The sequence below is a fragment of the Oreochromis aureus genome, linkage group 7 (genome assembly GCF_013358895.1).
Source record: "Oreochromis aureus strain Israel breed Guangdong linkage group 7, ZZ_aureus, whole genome shotgun sequence".
In the NCBI taxonomy this organism is placed as follows: domain Eukaryota; kingdom Metazoa; phylum Chordata; class Actinopteri; order Cichliformes; family Cichlidae; genus Oreochromis; species Oreochromis aureus.
In genome coordinates, this window is record NC_052948.1 from 54970036 (window position 1) to 54991412 (window position 21377).

General features: G+C 38.5%; 1 protein-coding gene across 1 annotated transcript in view; it reads left to right on the plus strand.

The window, feature by feature from the left end:
- Positions 1–20278, plus strand: part of LOC116333632 (metal transporter CNNM4-like) — a 40234-nt gene extending 19956 nt beyond the window's left edge. Inside the window, exons 6-7 of the mRNA XM_039614138.1 lie at positions 5145–5320; positions 15049–20278. Of these exons, the coding sequence (XP_039470072.1) occupies positions 5145–5320; positions 15049–15594 (722 nt within the window). The 3' untranslated portion in view covers positions 15595–20278. The remainder of the gene's footprint in view (positions 1–5144; positions 5321–15048) is intronic.
- The last annotated feature ends 1099 nt before the right edge of the window (positions 20279–21377 follow it).

The following is a 21377-nucleotide window of genomic DNA, read 5'->3' on the forward strand; positions in this document are numbered from 1 at the left end:
GATAAGGTCAAAGTAGACCTCAAAAGAAATCTAGAAATCTGTTCTAGCGTTACATTTTTTCAGAACATGTTGAAAATGTCTAAGAAAGGCAAAAATGAAGGCTCTAAACAAACCAAAAGAAAAACCAATAGTCTGGTGGTATTTTCTGTGGCCAGTTTACAGATTAGGTGATTGTTTCTCCTGAGTTGAACCTCCCAGGCTGTTGAGAGGATTTCTGTAATAGAAGGTTAAAAGGTTAATCCAGCAGTTTAGTACTGCACTTGCTCTGCAGTGACTTAATCTGTCCATAAGTGTGTGTCCTTATCCACACCTGCTCTTTTATATGCTTTTTGTTGTAAAGTCATGTTCATCCATCCATCCATTCGCTTCCGCTTATCCTTTTCAGGGTCGCGGGGGGCGCTGGAGCCTATCCCAGCTGTCATAGGGCGAGAGGCGGGGTACGCCCTGGACAGGTCGCCAGTCTGTCGCAGGGCTAACACACAGGGACAGACAACCATTCACGCTCACATTCACTCGCACATTTACACCTAGTGGCAATTTGGATTATCCAATTAACCTATCCCCACAAGCTGCATGTCTTTGGACGGTGGGAGGAAGCCGGAGTACCCGGAGAGAACCCACGCAAACACGGGGAGAACATGCAAACTCCACACAGAAAGACCCCGGCCTGATGGTGGAATTGAACTCAGGACCTTCTTGCTGTGCGGCAACAGTGCTAACCACCGTGCCACCGTGCTGCCATGTTACTGCAGCCTAATTAGAGAAAAAAAAACACCTTAAGGTTCACCTTTTTGAGAAGTTTACCTGAAATTGTGTTAAATAAAAGAGAGTCCTTAACACTGAAGCCTGTTTTTGATTTTATAAAGGAAGCATCTTTTAGGTTTTATGAACTAGGTCATGGGTTCACCATCTTTGCTATAAAAACAACGTATTTTTGACCAGTGTATCACAGGGCTAACTAACCAGTCATTTAATCTCACTTTTATACCTATGGCCAATTTAATACTCCCGCTTAAGCTAATCTATGCATGTCTTTGGATGGTAAATGAAGGTTGGAGTACCTGGAGAGAGCACACTGAAATCACTTCCTCTGTATTTTTTGTAGGGTCTCTACCTTGGAATAAGCATCTTGAGGCTACTGCTGTTGTAATTCGGTGGTGTATAAATACAATTGAATTCAACAATTGAAAGCACGGAGAGAACATGCAAACTTCATGAGTTGACGAGTGAATTCGAACACAGAACCTTCTTGCTCTAAGGCAATAGTGCTAATGACTGTGGTTCGCACTGAAAACAGGTTGACTCAATGACTGCAAGATGCCCAGGTCCTATGGTTGCAAAACGAGTCCAAATCATCACTCCTCGACCATCCTTGACAGTTGGTATGAGGTATTTGTGCTGACATGGTGTACTTTGTTTCGTCCAAACAGTTCACTGTGCACTATGATCAAACATTCCTACTTTGGTCTCATCTGTCTCAAGGATATCGTTCCACAAGTTTTGTCGTTTCTTTAAGTGCAGCTTTGAAATCTGAAGCCATGTTCTTACCCTACTTACCCTCTTAATTCCTGTGGAAGCAGAAAGGATGTACTTGGTTTTTCACAGGACTGCACAGAGTCATGTGAACCAAATAGACCAAGTAGATCCTAAGAACAAAGTATTTTTTCACATGACTGTAGGTGACAAAAATAAGGAAGCAAGGGATGTTGCCCTATGGAAAGACGCCTACAGGCTCAAGCTAAGTTTGCAAGCTGACATTAACATGTATTTCAAAGTTTGTAGTGGTACATAAGCGTTTATTAAACTTTGAAGCAAATCTGCATAAGGAAAATGAGTAAGAAAGATTTGTATTTGGAAAAAAAAGATTCAACTTATCCTCCTTTCTGTAGTTTTCCATGCACACTTGAAGTATGCCAGCAGAAAATATATCTCATATATCTTACACTTATTATACTTATTATTATCTATAGAACTGCAGAAGCTACAGAAACTGAAGACTAGATCAGTGCCAGCACCTTTTTTTAGATCAGCAAATCACAACAGTTTCCTATATAATAGCTATTAAATGTGACAGCTACTGTTTGTCCCACAGAGATGGAAACAGGGAGATGTATTAGCACAGTTGAGTTGTTGGCCTGTTTCTATTGCTCTGTCTCCACTTGATAAACCGCTGCTTCATGTGCACGTTATGCACCTCAGTGTGTGGGATGTAAATGTCAAACACTTGACCATTTCTAATCCTGAAAAACAGAGTAACTTTTGTTCCAGTGAGAATTATAAACTAGAATATTCCATTTATGTAGAAATTGTGGTGGAGTTGTTTTTCTATGGATATTGTCTAATGCTTTGTCTGTTGTTGGTTGAATTTTAAAATTCTCCCTTTTTAAGGGCTTTGAGTGACACAGTGACGCATGTGAGAACTCGGATGTTGTGGTGCGTTGCTAAATAAGTCTGAATTTTTTTTGTGGGACACCCCCTCAACTCTGATTTCTCACTCGGAAAGTCGGAGCAAATCAAAAAACCCAAAATTAGTAATCCAAGATGGCAGCAGTGAACATAAACAGTAGTCAAACTTTAAACTATTAACTGTCCATTCTCCCCAGTTGGGCGCAAACCAACAAAATGAGCATCATGTTACATTTAATAGGACTTTAAACTAGCAACTGAGAGAATAAAGCCATTTGGAAAGTGTTCAATCATAGGTCAAGGGAGCAGGAAGGCTATTTTACTGATGAAGAAGACATTCAGAGAATCTCCTCCATCATCCTCAGAGTTCAATGGGGCAAACCTCCAGGCTCTATGGTTATAAAAATGAATACGTAGAGTGATCCAGTCTAACTAAATGAGGAGAAAAATCTGAAATAAATAAATAAACCCGCTCATGTCTCTCTCTGCCCCCTTTCTTTTTCTCTCAGCTGTCACCCCTCCTCTTTCCCCATCAGTGGCCTCCCCCCCTCCACGACGCCTCTCTGTTAAGAGATTTTCTCTGTTCTCTCGTTTCCCAGGTAAATACTTGCATGGACCTGCGGAGGCAGAGCCCCGGGGGCCCGTATTTAATCAGATTTTCTCACCATCACCCCGCCCCCTTTCTTTTCTTGCATCATGAGTCCTGATCCAACAAGTCACAGTTTTAGAACACATGTTTTGTAGGAAGTAAAGGTGTTTTGCTTTTTTTTGTTGTTTTTGTTTTTTTGCTGTCCCTTTTTTCTGTGTTTTTACTATTTATACCGACAATGATTATATTTCTATAAGGGTTGTAAGGTGTAAGGTTTTTACACTGCTCAACCAAACTCATGCTTTCAAATATTTCAAACTTCTCCGAAGTTTGTGTCTTAAAACCAGAGCTGGAAGTAAGAAAATCCCAAAAAGGAGTTGGTCAGAAAATTTTAAATCATAAATGAACTTTGGAAAGATTCAAAGGTTACAAAAAGCATGGTAAAGTAAACATTTTCGACTTCTGAATTTTTTTTATTTAGCAGAAGAAGTTAAATAAAATGTGTTTGCTTTCAGCTTTGAAAACTTACAGTAGGTATTTGTGATCATTTTCAGACATCTTATAAAGTAAGCTGGTTAATATAATGTCCTAAAATGTTGACAAACAGCAGCTTATGATGTCTTCTAATTGCTTGTGTTGTCTGATATACAGTTTACATTATATCCCACTAAAACGAGATGAGGTTCATTTCTATAAAAAGAGCAAGGATATTTAAAAAAACATTTAATGGCCCTATCTCACAGGAACACTGCAAAATGCTATGATCAGCTTGTAAAGGGACCTTTAGTTAATATTTGGTTTTATTGTCCATATTCATTGATAGATAATTGATTATTCTGTAGTAAAATCAGTAGCTGGGTGCTGCTGTATATTTTGGACCTGGTGAAGCGCTCACTGCTGATGCTGCATGTGGTCTGTTTGTGTCTTCCTCTGAAGGCAGGTGTGACAGTTAAATGAGCAACTTGTTGGATGGGATTCTTGACGCTGTGGCCTCTAATTTCTAACCCTGTCAAAACTAACACCTCCTGCTAACCACTGATCTACTTTCAGATGGTTTTCCATCACTCTTGTGATATTTATCAACAGCTCCACTAATCTGACTGCAGAACTCTGGTTAACAAAATAGTTTTGACACTTTGAAGAATGTGCTTATTTGCTTTGTCTTTCTGAGGGCTGAATGAAATGGGCAAATCTCCTCCTGTGATTTTGCCCATTTCCTCTACAACAGAAATGGGAATAGCATATATCGTAATGGGAAAGCTTAAGAGCTTTGAACTGGACATCTTTAATTTAATGGGAAAGCTCACCTCTCATCCAAGAGACTTCTTCAGTTCTTTAGTTATTCTTAACTAAAGAAGCTTCTCAACCTAACCACACACAGTTTTTGCTAAATCCCACTGCAGGTGGTATCTGCCATCTTATCAAAGTGGTAGAGAATTTCTCAGTCTGAATTTCAGTGCCTCTTAGCTGTAATGTTTACATTGCATGAAAGCTTGTGTTCATAATCATCTGTATTTGTGGGTGGAACATTGTAGAGTTTTTTTAAGTGGCAGATTCTGTGATTTTTCTACAGAGGTAGGCTAGCTGTTCGACCCTGTTTCTAGTCTTAATTATAAACTGAGCTAAGCTAATTATTATTACCTAACTCTAAAAGAAAGCAAATCAGCATATTTTTTTTTACAAAAGAGTAAACTTCTCCAGTATCTCCTCACTTACTAAACTTAGCTCCTCCAATTATGACAGACCCTCCTCTACACTAAATCATCTGTAAAACTAGCTGATGACAGAAGTCTGTTCTCAGAGCTCAGCTGTAAAATCCTCAAATGATGCTCGTTGCATCATCACACAGCATGTTTGGCGCATTCTTTGCGTGACAAACAGTCTCCCCACATTCACGCAGTCATAGCACAAGTATGACATTTATGTCTTGTCTGTGTTTGTGTGATCTGTTGCAGTGTGTACTCATCACACCAGCCCTCACCACATTCACCCAGCTGCTTTCACTTTTTCCTTGGTCACAATTATTTTTGTTTCTGTTTTTCATTCATGTCAGCTTTGTTAATTACTTTTTTATTTTTATTTTTATTTTTATTTTTTATTAGAGACCCCTTGTTGTTTTTTGCTCACTGTTTTCTCTGTTGATCCTTAGAGTTCCGTTCTCCGTCACATGGGGGCAACCTCAACCGCTCGGCATCTCTGAGCTGCACCGAACGGGCTCCAGAGAGCGGCTCCGTCTGTGGAAGCAACACTCAGATCCCAGGCACACCGTTCCAGTACATACCAGATTTCTGTGTTCGAGCACTTTCAGATCTTCAGTTTGTCAAGGTAACTCCCTGTTTGACTGACAAACATTTTTATATAAGCTGATTTTTAACTTACTATACTTCTATAGCACAGACACCCATAGGAAATGAATTATTTATAATGGTTATATTTCAAGTATAAGAAAAAATATTTTAACTAAATAAATGAATAATAAAAAAATTTGCTTCCCACAATGCAAAATGTAAACATTTCTTCTAAAAGCTACATATTGAACAGTACTTAAATAACACTGAGCAGATGGAAGAAATAAGATTTTGTGGCATTTAAATCATGCAAGTACAAATAAAAATGCTAATTTGAAGTAGATGAAATCTTTCAAAATATCATATTGTGAACCACACAATTTGTCGACACTCTCTCTCTCTGACATAACTATGTCCTTGCTGTGGATCAGTGAGTCAATGTCTCACTTACTGGCGAATGGTTTGACGTCACTAGTGGTCACTCCACTCCTGAATCTATATATTCGTATCCACTTTTCATGAAGAGGTGGATTAGTGGGTTACAGAGCAGCAACAGAGACTGTGCATTACCTTGATAAATTGCTTGTGACTGTGTCAGTTTGGCCGGCGGTCATGTGACGATTCAAACAAAATGGCATGAGACTGGAATAAAATTTATCCATCAACTGGAAGACTGTATTAAAGAGAATGTGAGTTTACGCACCAACACACAGCAAAGAACCCACCAACCTCTAAAAGAAACTGGCTCCCTTTTATATTCTACCTGATTCCGATGAGCACCTGGAATAGCCCAAGTCTGGGGTTACCAAACCAAATGAAAACATAAACCTCCACATGAGCAAACATCAAACCATATACAAAACATGAAAGACACATTTATATTTTTACCAAGTCCTATAAATAATTCAATAATATATAGAGTTCAACCACTTCTTTATAAATTAAAACACCTTAACCACACTCCCGTAACCTGGGATATTGGTTTGCTCCAGGAGCTCATAAGCAGGTGATTGAGCTGCTTCTACTCTTTTGCTCCACATCCTGCAAAAGAAGCAATCAGGAAGGGTGAGTACTGTTAACACACTTCTCTTAACACATGTATAAAGAATTTAGGTTACAGTAGTGATGGGTAGATGAGGCCTCGTGAAGCGTTTCAGCACATTCCCCAAACTGTATCGATACTGTGTCGACACAGTGTTGCTGTTTTGCTCCATGCTGACACCTGCTGGACCTTAAATATCATTGCAGGCAACTTACTTAAGACTCACAACAGACACTGATTCAATGACCTAGTCATACTTGTATACACTGTAAGGTATTGTACTTTCCATGGAATCATTTTATATCTTTTACATTGCAAATACTGTAGACACCTTTAAAATATATTGTGAATGACATTAAGTGAAAATTAAAATGAAAGTAATGTGAATGTAACTTTACCCATTTAAATGTAATTGACTCAGACTTTATTATACAATTCTATTCAGAAAAATAAGTTTATCCATTGTTTTTGCATTCAGTCTATTGCGGGGTTGTTTTTTTTTTGTTTTTTTTTTACATCATTTCCCCAGCTTTGGAAAACTCACAGGCACAGATGAAGCTGGGATACACAAAAACTGTAAAGCCAGGTGGAAAAGGTTCTGATAAGATGTCTTCCTATTCCCCAGTACGTTAAAGGATCCTCTGATCTTGGAATGTTTCTCTCTGACACTCTCCACAATACTAAGGGGTTGGGCAGTCCTCTATAATAAAATTCAGGACTGCCTGGTCCAGAACAGTCTTCCTAGATGCTTGATTTGAAAATAATAAAACACATATTAATGAAAAAAAAAAAAAGATGATAAAGCTGTTCAGTGTCAATATAGGCCTGCCTGAGTTCATTCTCAGTGTGTTTGTCTCCTCATTTTCATGTTTGGCTCTGTAATGCCTAAACACTGAGGAGGTGCTTTTGTTTGTGTAAGAAACGCAGAACAGATGCGACATTTAACCTGCATAAAATGAAATAAATAATTTACACTGCAAGTCACATTGCTGTTTTTCCTATTCTGACAGATTACACTGAAACAAAGACAAACTATTACCTTATTTGCAGTTAAAAGATCAAAATGATCCCACACAGCAGAAACAATTCTTTTTCTTTCGGGCTCCATTTTGTTATAGAGAGATGTGTTTTGTTTTGTTTTTTAACTTTGCAAGAGTAATTTTGTGTTTTGTTTTGTTTTTGTTGGCGACTCATTCCGTTGGCAGATGCGGATGCGGTACCTTTTAAACAAAGTTTGGCGCGTTGGCAATGAGCGATACAGCAGCTGTATCGATCACGTGACTTTTTCTTAAAGCGACACACGCACCGATACAGGCATCGCTAGGTGAGCTTGATACATGCGTCGGTGCGTCAGTGTTGCAGGACCCATCACTAGTTACAGACAAATGGTAATGATAAAATGTGAACAGCTCTAACTAAGGTTCTATTTCCTGACACAGGTAGGATGGCCAGTCCCCCTGTCTCTTCACCTTCCACAAGCAGTTCACTTAAATACTAGAAAATGAACCTAATAAAGAATCACTAACCACAAATGTGTTTTCTTTCTTTTATGTAGTTTTTAAATATGTAGTTTTTAAATAAAAATCACTAAAATTAATACAAATACAGGTAAAGGCCTCCAGCACTGTCACCGTCCACAGTGAATTTCATTAAAGCTTTTGTGTACTTCTGTGTAGGTTCTCAGTTATCCAACTCATACTAGTTTAAGGAGATTAGTAAGAATGTGACTAGACATCTTTAAGTTTTGTGAAACTTGCAGAAGTCCTGCTACTTTTTTCCTAAGCTCCTTAGAAAAGCTTTCTTGTAGTCAGTCCAGGCAGTGCTCAGGTTGATATGTCTTGGGGTCCTGATGTACTGCTCTGTCAACTAGGAGCTGGTGCTTTGGTAATATCTGCCATGCCCTTCTTAACTGTGCTGTGTCTTGACTTGGGCCTAGTCAGCTTGGTTGCTATGATACTTGATAGGAGCTTCCATGTTGTGGAGAGGTAGGTAATTCGCATGTGTCATACCTTTGTGGGAAACCCTAATGATCAGGATTTTTCTGCCCTGCTTTAGCCAGCCTGGAGCAGCCCCTTTATTTGTTTTGCCATATATTCATAGAGTGCCAGTAGGAGTGGATCGTGTCAGGTCCTGGTGCTATCAAGCATTTTTTTTTCCCCCCCCCAGAGATTTGGTGTTAGATCTCTGAGATCTCTGACTGGTTCTTGTTCTAGGAAGTTGTTGTGCTCTTAGGTTATTCAGCCACTTTCTCTTAATTATTCTTCCAGGATTGTTCAGTCTCAGCTCTGGGTGAATTGTTGTTTTAGAAAGGATAGGCTGTATGGTAGAGGTGGGGGTTCTGATTTTCATTAAAGAAAAGTACAAATGCAGTGAAATACAAATGAATACTCCTCTTGAATGTTTAGCTTTACAGGTGATTCTTTCCCCTCAAATGTGTTTTAATATTGTTGTCCTATATAACCCGCTATCACATAGTGTCTCATTTTATGATCAGTTACAAGATGCAGTAAAAGAATTGAATTGTTGTAGAGAAACAATATTTTATGGTGACTTTAACATCAACTGGCTGGATAAAACTAATAACCAAAAATTAAAAATTATTATGTCAAAATTTCAATTTAAGCAAATAATTAAAGGACCCACAAGAGTCACCAAAAATAGTAGAACTCTAATTGATATGGTATTCACGAATAAAATAGATCGGATAACAAAAACATATAATTTATTAACTGGTCTGTCTGATCATAATATGATTTTAACTGTTAGGAAATTGACTAAAAAACGATTGCAGTATTATAGTACAAACAGCCCTGACCACGTAAAGACATTTATTCCCAAGTCTGAAATTGTAAAGTTTGAACAGGAGCTTGCGAATTGCAACTGGGATCATCATATAAAAATAGATGATTTGGAGTTGTGTTGCAATTCCATGACTAGCTCTTTGACTGAAGTAATATCTAAATATACCAAAAGTATCAAATCTAAGCAAAGGAAGCGAAATCTACCATGGTTAAATAGTGAAATACATAAACTTATGAAAAAACGAGATTTGGCTCTAAAAGCAGCCTTAACTACTAAAGGTAATACAGATTATATGATCTATAAAAGCTTAAGAAATAAAGTAGTCATGGAATTGCGTAAAGCTAAGGCTTTATATTACACTCACATTATAGAAAATGTTAAAGGTCATAATGTCTCCCTTTGGAAGCATTTAAACGATTTAATTAACAGATCATCTAGCAGGAAGGAAATTGAGCAAGTCAACATAAATGGCACAATTATTATAGATAAGGGTTCCATGGCATACGAATTTAACAAATATTTTATACAATCTGTAGAAGAACTAATGCAAAATCTCAGCTCTCCAGTTGTAAATATTAAAAAAAGACCTATTGATTCATCAGACTCATTTTTATTCAAGAGGTTAATGAAGCAGAGATCAAAGAGGTTATTAAGAAATTATCAGATTCTAGGGCAAAGGATATTTATGGCTTGGATACTTGTTTTATTAAAAAATATAGAGATTTCTCGACAAAACCATTAACACATCTTATAAATTTATCAATAAGAAATAGGACATTCCCAAATGACTGGAAAAGGACTGTAGTTACTCCAGTCTTTAAAGGAGGCGAGCGTGACTTGATATGTAATTATCGTCCAATTTCCATACTCCCTGTTCTTTCGAAGGTGCTTGAGAAGGTTGTGGCAGCACAGTTAATTGATTACTTAGAGACTAATCAACTGCTTCATCCAATGCAGTTTGGTTTTAGACCAAAATTTTCCACAGAAATGGCAAATTGCTATTTTGTTGAAAATATTAAGTGTAATTTGGATAATGGTAATGTTGTGGGTGCAGTGTTCCTTGACCTAAAAAAGGCTTTTGACACTGTCAGCCATGACATACTTCTTTCCAAGTTGATAAAATTTGACTTTTCAAAGCAAGCAGTTGATTGGTTTGAGTCCTATCTTCACAAAAGAGAACAGTGTGTGAGGGTTGATAAAGAAAAGTCACTGATGTTGGAAAACAGAATCGGTATTCCCCAAGGATCTGTTCTTGGCCCATTGCTATTTAGTTTGTTTATAAATGATTTGCCTGCCAGTTGTCCAAAAGCTAACTGCCAACTTTATGCAGATGATGCAGTTATACACGTACCAGCTAAGTCACCTGGCGAAGCAGCAGACACCTTAACGGTACATCTAAATGATGTCCAAAAATGGCTGGAACAAAATCATCTTGTATTGAATTAAAAAAAAAAACTGTTTCTATGTGTTTTTCTATTAGGAAACGAAGTTCATCTGATGATTTTAAAATCAACCTAGGGAACGAAGAAATAAAGGAGGTCAAAGATTTTAAGTTTTTAGGAATAATTTTAGATTCACATCTTAAATTTGACAAGCATGTAAAGAAGATTTCTAAAACAGTCAAGGCTAATCTGAATTGTTTTAAGTTAATTGGGCACTATATACCCACTTCAGCAGCTCAGTTATTTATTCATTCTATGATATTCTCTCATTTTTCATATTGTATGACAGTTTGGACAGTTTGGATACACAAGACAAGCCTCAGTTGGCAATATTTGCACGGTCTGTGTCAAACGATTGTGTGATCAAAGAAGAACTCCTGGATATTGTGCCATTAAAAGACAGAACCCATGGCATAGATGTGAAAGAAACCATGATGGCTGCATTTGAAAAAGCAAATCTGCCCATAACGAAATTAACTGCAATAGCCACGGATGGAGCACCAGCCATGATGGGATCTGTGAACAGGCTTGTGGGGCTGTGCAAAGCTGACCAAACTATTCCTGAGTTTTGGAATTTCCACTGCATCATCCACATGGAGCAACTCGTGTCTAAATCATTGAATTTAGATAACGTCATGAAGCCTGTGATGGAAATCATCAACTACATCCGCACACATGCGCTTAACCACAGACAATTCAAGAATCTCATCGCTGAGCTGGATTAAGGGCTTCCAGGTGACCTGCCGCTGCACTGCACTGTGAGGTGGCTGTCAAAAGGCCAGGTACTCTCTCGTTTCTTTGAGCTTTTGGATGCCATGAAACTGTTTATGGAAGAGAAGGACAAGGACTATCCCGAGCTCTCGGACCTCAAGTGGATTATGGATCTGGCCTTTTTGGTCGACATTCTGTGTCACTTGGACAGACTGAACCTGACCCTGCAGGGCAAGTTAAAAATGCTGCCTGACCTGGTGCAAAGTGTGTTTGCGTTTGTCAACAAACTGAAGCTGTTCAAGACACATATTCAAAAGGGAGATTTAACGCATTTTCCCACTCTGCTAAAAGCCAGCGGGCAAGTCGCCAGCGCTGCCCTGAGTAAGCAAAGAGCCAGATATGCAACGCTGATTGAAAACTTGCACGAAAGCTTTGTGACCCGATTCCATGATCTACAATTGAAAAGGCCACAGATTACGTTCCTCGTCGACCCATTTAATGCAGAGACCAGCTGTTTGAAAGTCCCGCTAGTCACAGATGAAGCTGTAGCTAAGTTGGAGATGATCGATCTTTGTGAGGAGGACCAATTGACACCTGCTTTAAGGGAAGGGACCATTGAGTTCTGGAAAAGTGTGCCAATGGAAAAATACCCCATTGTCAAACGGGCTGCGCTTAAGATACTGTCAATGTTTGGGTCAACATACATCTGTGAGTCTCTGTTTTCTACCCTAAAACATGTGAAATCAAACATCGATCTGTTCTGACTGACACTCATGTGAAAGAATTGCTTCGAGTGGCAACAACGGAATACAAGCCAGATTTGAAGAGGATTGTTCAAGGCAAGGAATGCCAGAAGTCCAACTAAACAACATGCATTGTAAAAGAAAAATGCTATTGTAGATTATTATATTTTTGTTTGTGGACTTGGTTGAACTGAGAGTTTGTGTGTGTGTGAGACAGTGCACACAATGTTCATTGTTGAAAATGACTGGCCTGTGGTTTTAGTACTGTAGGAGTCCATTTCTGTCATTATCATGTTGGTGTGTGACATTTACAATAAATCTGGCTGAGCAGAGATGTGTGTATTTTTTGTGCGTGTGTGTGTGTGAGAGAGGGGGAGGAAAGGATGGGTGATGTTCATGTGTGCCCATGCATATGATGTGGCTCTTTGCGGTAACATAGTAAAAAAAAGTGGCTTTTGGTCTGACTGGTTGGCCACCCCTGCCCCAGAGTGTCTCAATAGATACATCCAGAGACAAGATAGTCATCGTATTACTAGGAGCAAGGTGAACGGCAACTGCAAGATATTACATCGCAGATCTACATTCGGTCAGTCAGCTTTTTCTATAAAGGCTTGCCATCTGTGGAACACACTTCCAACCATAATCAAATTGATTACAGACATCAGATCCTTTACACTGAAGGTTAAAGTGTGGTTAAAGGGAAATCAAAGATGTAGTCTTATAAATTTGTAATGATGTAAAATCATTAGTCAACTAATGATTTTAATTTTATTTTAAATTATTGTCTATTAATTGTAATTGTATTTATGATGTAATTTGATTTTATGAAAATGTATGTTTTATTGTAAAATGTACCTATTTAGATTGTAAGCCCAATGAGGGACAAATGTTGAAAATTAGCAGTAGCTACAGGGAGTGCAGAATTATTAGGCAAAGGAGTATTTTGTCCACATCATCCTCTTCATGCATGTTGTCTTACTCCAAGCTGTATAGGCTCGAAAGCCTACTACCAATTAAGCATATTAGGTGATTTGCATCTCTGTAATGAGAAGGGGTGTGGTCTAATGACACCAACACCCTATATCAGGTGTGCATAATTATTAGGCAACTTCCTTTCCTTTGGCAAAATGGGTCAAAAGAAGGACTTGACAGGCTCAGAAAAGTCAAAAATAGTGAGATATCTTGCAGAGGGATGCAGCAGTCTTAAAATTGCAAAGCTTCTGAAGCGTGATCATCGAACAATCAAGCGTTTCATTCAAAATAGTCAACAGGGTCGCAAGAAACGTGTGGAAAAACCAAGGCGCAAAATAACTGCCCATGAACTGAGAAAAGTCAAGCGTGCAGCTGCCAAGATGCCACTTGCCACCAGTTTGGCCATATTTCAGAGCTGCAACATCACTGGAGTGCCCAAAAGCACAAGGTGTGCAATACTCGGAGACATGGCCAAGGTAAGAAAGGCTGAAAGAGCGACCACCACTGAACAAGACACACAAGCTGAAACGTCAAGGGCCAAGAAATATCTCAAGACTGATTTTTCTAAGGTTTTATGGACTGATGAAATGAGAGTGAGTCTTGATGGGCCAGATGGATGGGCCCGTGGCTTGATTGGTAAAGGGCAGAGAGCTCCAGTCCGACTCAGGCGCCAGCAAGGTGGAGGTGGAGTACTGGTTTGGGCTGGTATCATCAAAGATGAGCTTGTGGGGCCTTTTCGGGTTGAGGATGGAGTCAAGCTCAACTCCCAGTCCTACTGCCAGTTTCTGGAAGACACCTTCTTCAAGCAGTGGTACAGGAAGAAGTCTGCATCCTTCAAGAAAAACATGATTTTCATGCAGGACAATGCTCCATCACACGCAGCGTCCAAGTACTCCACAGCGTGGCTGGCAAGAAAGGGTATAAAGAAGAAAAACTAATGACATGGCCTCCTTGTTCACCTGATCTGAACCCCATTGAGAACCTGTGGTCCATCATCAAATGTGAGATTTACAAGGAGGAAAACAGTACACCTCTCTGAACAGTGCCTGGGAGGCTGTGGTTGCTGCTGCACGCAATGTTGATGGTGAACAGATCAAAACACTGACAGAATCCATGGATGGCAGGCTTTTGAGTGTCCTTGCAAAGAAAGGTGGCTATATTGGTCGCTGATTTGTTTTTGTTTTGTTTTGAATGTCAGAAATGTATATTTGTGAATGTGGAGATGTTATATTGGTTTCACTGGTAAAATAAATAATTGAAATGGGTATATATTTGTTTTTGTTAAGTTGCCTAATAATTATACACAGTAATAGTCACCTGCACACACAGATATCCCCTAAAATAGCTAAACTAAACTAAAAACAAACTAAAACTACTTCCAAAAACATTCAGCTTTGATATTAATGAGTTTTTTGGGTTCATTGAGAACATGGTTGTTGTTCAATAATAAAATTATTCCTCAAAAATACAACTTGCCTAATAATTCTGCACTCCCTGTATAAACCTATATGCGTTTCATCAGTTTCATGTCTTGCACTTGAACTATGTTAAACTGCACTGTCCCTTTTAAATAAATAAATTCTAACAAAAAAAAAAAAATTCAGATTGTTCCCTTTCAGCTGAAAGTACACTTTGGATGGCTCTTTGGAGAACATGCTAGTTATTTTCTTGGCTCTTGATTTTTTGGGTATCTCTTCAACGTAGTCACTATGGACACTTGTTTGGCCTCTGTTACGAACACATTGTGGTTCCTGGTATTCATCCTGTTGATCTGTAGCCTGTCTGTCATGATGGTGTTTTGCACCTCTGTTAGCTGACTAACATTCTTCTGGGCTAACAAGTTGAAATGAATGCAGGTAGAATATCACCCTTAGGATGTTACATGAATAGGAAATTGTATATTTAGTAGTATTTCTGATATAGCACAATATTTTGAGAAAGGAAAAAAATAATTCTCAATTATGTATGTAGCTACATTACGTTGAGTTGTGCATTAAGTAGATCTCTAGTGGAAACAGTTCCATATTATTTACCCTTGTTTTTTCTTGCATAGATCACTCGTCCTCAGTACCAGAATGGCCTGCTGGCATCGAGGCTGGACAGCACGCCACAGTCTCCAGAGGGCAGTCACACACGCCTGGACACGTCTGTTTCTTTGCCCCCTGTGACGCCACCAGGGCCACATACCCCACTGCCGCTGGCCACACCTCCTGTGAAGCGCCCTGCATCCAATTCTCAGCCAACACCTCCGAGTGACCGTACCACACTGCCCCAAACCACCTCTTCTTCCTCCAGCAGAAGGCCAAGCCATTCTTTGCCCCAGGCCACTCCTTCTCCAAGCAACCACACCCCCATCTCCCAAACTCCTCCTTCCTCCATGAGCACCACCCTGTGTGCCCAAAACCCCAATCTAACTCTGAGCTCCACCCTTTCCTCCAAGTCTCGGCTATCTCCGCCCTCTGTCAGCCCAGAGAACGGGCCAGGAGAGACTACTTCTCTGCTCAGTGAGCAGCAGAACTGCATGGGCCCCCACCGGCCCAGCCACCCTCACCCACATGTTCACACAATCAGTCACGCACATACTGAAAGCACCATCTAACTCAAATCCCTCTGGGATGACCAAAACTACCTGTGCACTCACTATCCCACATTACATACCACACGGGCACTAATTCTGGTTCCTGTTTGCTTGTTGTCACCTGACCCTTCCTTTTGACCAGAAGCCGAGGAGATCAACAGTCTGTCAGACCAACAGACTTCCTCCTCTGTCCCTTCCTGCATGTTTCCCTACCAACACTGAAAAAAGACCAAGAGGAGAATACAAAGAGGGAAAAAGGAACACTAATGAGTATGGTATTGTATTCTTTACATGTTAAAATAGTATAACAGAGGAAAAAAGAGCAAACAAAGCAAAACAAAAGGAAAACAAAGCAATAATAAATATAAATAGCCTACATGTTCATAAAGAAGTAGGAAGAAGCATAAGCTTTAATTTAATCTCACTCCCTTTACAATTTTAGTAATTTTTCTGTTTATGCCCTGTCCATCAGAAATTCTTCATTACAATTACTTTACATGTTACATGTATTTTTTTAAATTATACATATATACATGTATAAATGTTTTTGATATTTTTGCTCCCACATTATTATAATAGGGTAAATGGAATTGGGGCCAAACAAAAAATACAATTTTGTTTTCGCTCATAATTTTGGATTCTAGCAGTTATGGAAGCAGAACAACAAAAATGAGCACTACATGTGTTTTGGAAGAAAATACTACAGAATCTCTTCAAATAGAACTAAAACTTTGGCTGTTAACGTCATCACATTAATAGAACAGACATCCCTACTATAATACTTCTCCGTACTATGCAGTTTAACATAAGACGTTATTGCTGTTGTTTTATTTCAGTTGCATGGACGTTTGAGTTTATTTTTAGAAAGACTGACATTTCCAAAAGTACTAGAGTTAACAGTTGAGGTTTATTCCATTAGTGATCATTTGTTCGGTTTCTTGTTAATGACAGCCTTCTTGACTTGTTTTTTGAAACTAAGGCTGGTTCTAAGAAGTCATTGTTGTGACAGATAAACACATTTATTTTTGTTATTTACCAGCAAAAGGACCAGATTCACTGTATTGAACAGCTTCTTCAGTATAAGTTGACACATACTGAAAAACTGGTGGTGATGCGTGTTGTAACCTGTTTTAAACCAAATAGACCGGTTCTATTATGTCTGATCTTTTGGGGAAAAAAGGCTGGACTTTTCCTTATTTCAGGAAGCCAGTGGTTTTGAACAATGTCTTTATGTCAGGTAAATCAATCAGCACAATGGCGAAAATTACTTGTGTATTTATTTTACAAAACAAACAAACAAAAAACTGTGGCTTCCTGAAAAAAAGCTCAAAAATTGCAGCTTCAAATTTGTTAATTAGTAATAAAAATCACAAATTAAGGTTTAATTAAGGTGCTAAAAAACTGGTACGGTCCTTTAATGCAGTGTCGCTAGATTTGTGAAGGTGGGTGTCAGTTTGGCCTACCTCCTTAATGCATTTTTTTTATTTATTTAATTTCCAGGAGCAATATTAAAATATTTATTTTGAATAATATTAATCTATGAGTATTTGACATTTAATTTGTTATTTATTTGACTTTTATTTATTTTTTGCTTACTTTTACTTTTGACAAGTTAGAGGACGGGCAGGACAGATAATATTTATCTTGACTGTCTTCCACTTCCAGTACATATCCCTCACTGTGAATATAGCGTCCATACACAAGAGGCTGAACGAACTGGACATCAGCTGTTTGCAACACTTTGTGTTCACTGATATGTCTGATCTCTTTGTTATAATTTCCATAGTAAAGCTAAGTTAGATGCTGTTTAAACCTCAACAACAGTAAGACGAGGATTAAATATTCCAGAGCAAGTACCATGTGTGCTCATGGTTTTTCATAGCAAGTGTATTCAGAGCACATTTGGCTGCTTAAAAGAAACAATATCTGTTATCCAAAACTCCCAACCAAAGTCTGTGCTAGCTTCGAATGATCTTAAATAGGAATATAGTTAATTAGAATAATTGGTGCAATTTTTAGAATTAAACATTACATAAGTAGGTCAGAATCTGTTAGCTTTGCAAAAGACTGGAAACTGACTACCTACAAACATCTCTGAAGCCTACGGAATAAAACAAAAACAGACTAACTGGAAGCTACAGTGTATTTTCCTTTAAAACTGTAGTATGTTTATTTGGTTGGTTAACATTGTTTAGTTTTTAGCACCTTTTAGCATGTAAGTCTTATAAAAACACAAAAAGATTTCCGATTTTTTTGGTAATGTTTTCAAATTTAAGTCTATTTTCACCCAACTACACACTGCACTGTAATCAAGTACATTTGAGACATAGTACAAAGTACAGTTGTACAGTCAGACACGGTGCAGATCAGTTGTAATCTCGAGGTGCTGAAACACAGTCTCAAACTAGTGCTGCCCCCACTTCGCTGCTCTAGAAAATTGTTGAGTTGCCAGTAAGCACAAGATTAATAAGCGATGGGCAAAAGTCGGCTTATGACGTGATCTTAGAATGTAGCTCGTTTGAATTTAATGGACAACAAACACTGCATGTCTTCAAGGTGATTCACCCCAGTAGTTTTAACCTTTCCCTTAAAAATCCTCTCTGTTCTTGTTCAGTATTCTTGACCAGAGATACATTCATATCCTTGATACAATGTGAACTACATTTTAAAGTGTATTTGTAAATAGTACTGTTCAGCCCATGTTAAGAAGAATGATTGTTTTCCACTGGATGAGGAGATAAAGAAGGGGTGAGGGTTAAGTACAATGTTAAAGCTGCTAGCATGTAATCTATCTTTTTTTTTCCATCTGTCTAAAAGACAGTTCAACTGACTTTAACGATAAGATAAAAAGAGAGACTATTTTTTTTAAGATCTAGTGAAAGATATTTATTTGAAAAAATACCGACGTATAAGCTAGTTTTACAAAAATGCATATGAGTTATGTAGCATAAAACTCTAAAAGTAAAAATTCCAAAACATTGTTTCTTTGCCCCCAGAGGGCTAAAAAACTGGGTTCCTCTCCAGGAACCGAAAGGCCACAGATTCACTGTGGGTCAGTTGTTTTGGGTTTGAATTAATTTTTTTATACTGCGATCTTGTTTTGAAGTGGATTCCATTGTAGATATGTAGTTTAGACCGTATTCTTAGGGCTGTAAGGGTACACAAAACTTACTGTTGGTCACATTTTTGGTTCAGCAGAAAAACAAAGTACAAACGAATACTTTGTTTAATTTAAACCTAAAACTAATAAGTGTTTGACTCACACGATTTCCAAAACCAAGGAAGTCTTATCATGAAATGAACTTTGTATACCCTTACACCCCTATTGTCGTTATTTCAGTTTTGTGCCTCAATGATGCATATTGCAAAACTGATTTTTGAGCATAGAGCAAACTGTAGCCATGCAGTATTCCATTATCAGCATACCAGACACTAGGAGAGGCCTGGGCAGCTAATTTTTGCCCAGGGGACAAATATAAGTGAAATCCAGCCATGGAAAATAGCTGCAATATGTGAAAATATAGAGTTTATTTAGCAGGATCTTTCTGACCTGAGGGCAAAAAACCTGTCTGTTTAAAGCATATATATGTATAGTCAAACTAGCCTTATGTTCTGTTTCAAGAAAATTTCCACTTCTGGTTAATACATGTCATGTAGCAATTAGTTTTACTGGTTTCCAGTAAAGCCACTGGTTGGCTGTTTGAGTACCAGTTTGTGTACTGGGAAATGTGAAAACTTACTAAGTAAAGCTGTATTTATTGTAAACGTTCTATTTATATTTTACGTTTGTTTTTATGTGCACAAGGTTCTGTCAAAATGGGCTTCCAGCTGTAACACACAGCTTTTATTGGGTTACTTTGCCCAGAAACACTGTGTTCAGTTCTTCTTATTGTTGCTTGTGTTATATTACTGTAAATACTGTACATGAAGAGGTGCTGGGACACATGGAAAAAAGAGCTTTACTTGTAATGGAAGATGAGACATGTTTATCCCCTTGTTTTACTAGGAGGGCATTGCATAGCAATAAACATTGCACAAAGTTGGCCTCAAATAATAATTTACTTCTACTGTCTTCTGTAGTATTCTTTCTCTTTTTTAATTTCATCATCAGGCATGAAAACCAAAGCTCTGCCAAAATCTTTCTTTTATTTTCTCCTCTCCTCCTACACTTCCTTGTCACTTTTCCTCATCTGTTTTTTTTTTTTTTTTCACCCTGTCTTATTTCTGTTCATCTCCTGCTGGATAAAGCAATTGAAATTCCTTTGGCTTTTGGCTTATCAGCAACACCTGCTGTGTTGGTTTTAACACTGCATTAGTGCTGGATTAAACCTACACAAAGCTTAAACGTTTTATGAAGCACAGTGAGGTTTCCTGCACTGTGTATCACTTGAAATTGTTTGAGGTTTCATGCATTGAGGGTGAAATACATTTAGTAAATTCCAACTGCATGTTTGCTGTTTGATTAGTTTTTCTGAGTTGCAGAGCAAATGTAATAAAAGTCAGTGACTGGAAATGCAAAACTCCAGGCCCTGAAGGCAAAAAAGTCTGCTTTCCCTTTCCTTCTGTGCCCAGAATACTCATTTAGCAGGTTTAAGTGTAACAATACAATTTTCTTTGATTGCAAGGGTTGAGCAGAGATGGAGCACTTCCAAATAAGGATTGTGTAATTACAGCAATGTGTATATACTATTTTCTAACTACTGTCAGGCAGAAAAAGCAAAAAGAAATTTGAGGTTAATAAAGCTGAGATATATTTCTCTACAGAAAATCTGTCTGACTCTGTGTCTGCAGGAAAATGAGCTTATTTCACATTAACTGTTGTGAGAATTGTTAGAAGACATCCGAGAAAGTCCCGAGGCAAAGTCCAGTCCAAACAGTGGTTGCACACATGAAGCAAAAGATTATTTCCATCTTCTAGTGCCAAGGCCCCAGCACAGAACAGAGCAGGCCTCAGTGACAACAGATATGATATTAAGTGTGAAGTAGTAGAAAATGAGGATCTGAGGTGGGCTGCAAAGTGGATTGCAAATGTACAGCAACTGTGTGCACACTGAGGCTAAAGCAGCCTAAGTAGGGGACCTGTCTCCCCCCACCACACTCCGGTGATTCCTCCTTGGTCTCTTGTGCTCTGGGGGGCCTCTAGATGTCTGGGGCCTGGATCTCCTCCAGGTCCTGGGGGGCAGGGCTATGGCTCCCCACACCTACTATTAGATAGTTACATAAAGAAACCTTTTGAATACAAGTACGATCACACACAGAGATGTGCACACACTTATTCACAGACACACTATCTTCCTTTGCTGCTGCCTCTAAGCATATCGTGCATTGTCAGTCTTGTGTGCTCCTCAGTAGCATGCACTATTTATTATTTACTCTTACTTATGCATATCTAGGTTATTGCTGAGAACAACTCTACTGAGTTGTTCTCTTTTTGCTTGTTTTCTTCTTTTTTTTCCCAACAGGTGATCTAGTGCCCCTCTCATGTCTGTTCCGATTATAATAACTTAAAAAATAAATAATTAAATAAAAAATAAAGCTCAATCAAGTGGACCAGTATGGCAAAGTAATGATCTGAAATAAATCTGTTGGGCATTTTTTTGGCCTTCAGACAATAATTCTGATTGCCACAGTGTCGTTTGTTTGCTGGCATTGAGGGCAGCTGATTAACTGGGATTGCACCTGAGGTTGATTTTGTGGCCTACCTGAAATACTCCTTTGTTTGAGTTACTGCACAAATATAAAAGAAAAGGAGAAAAGGGAGTACACACTGCAGGGGGGCTTTTATTCCTTTATATTAAACAGCA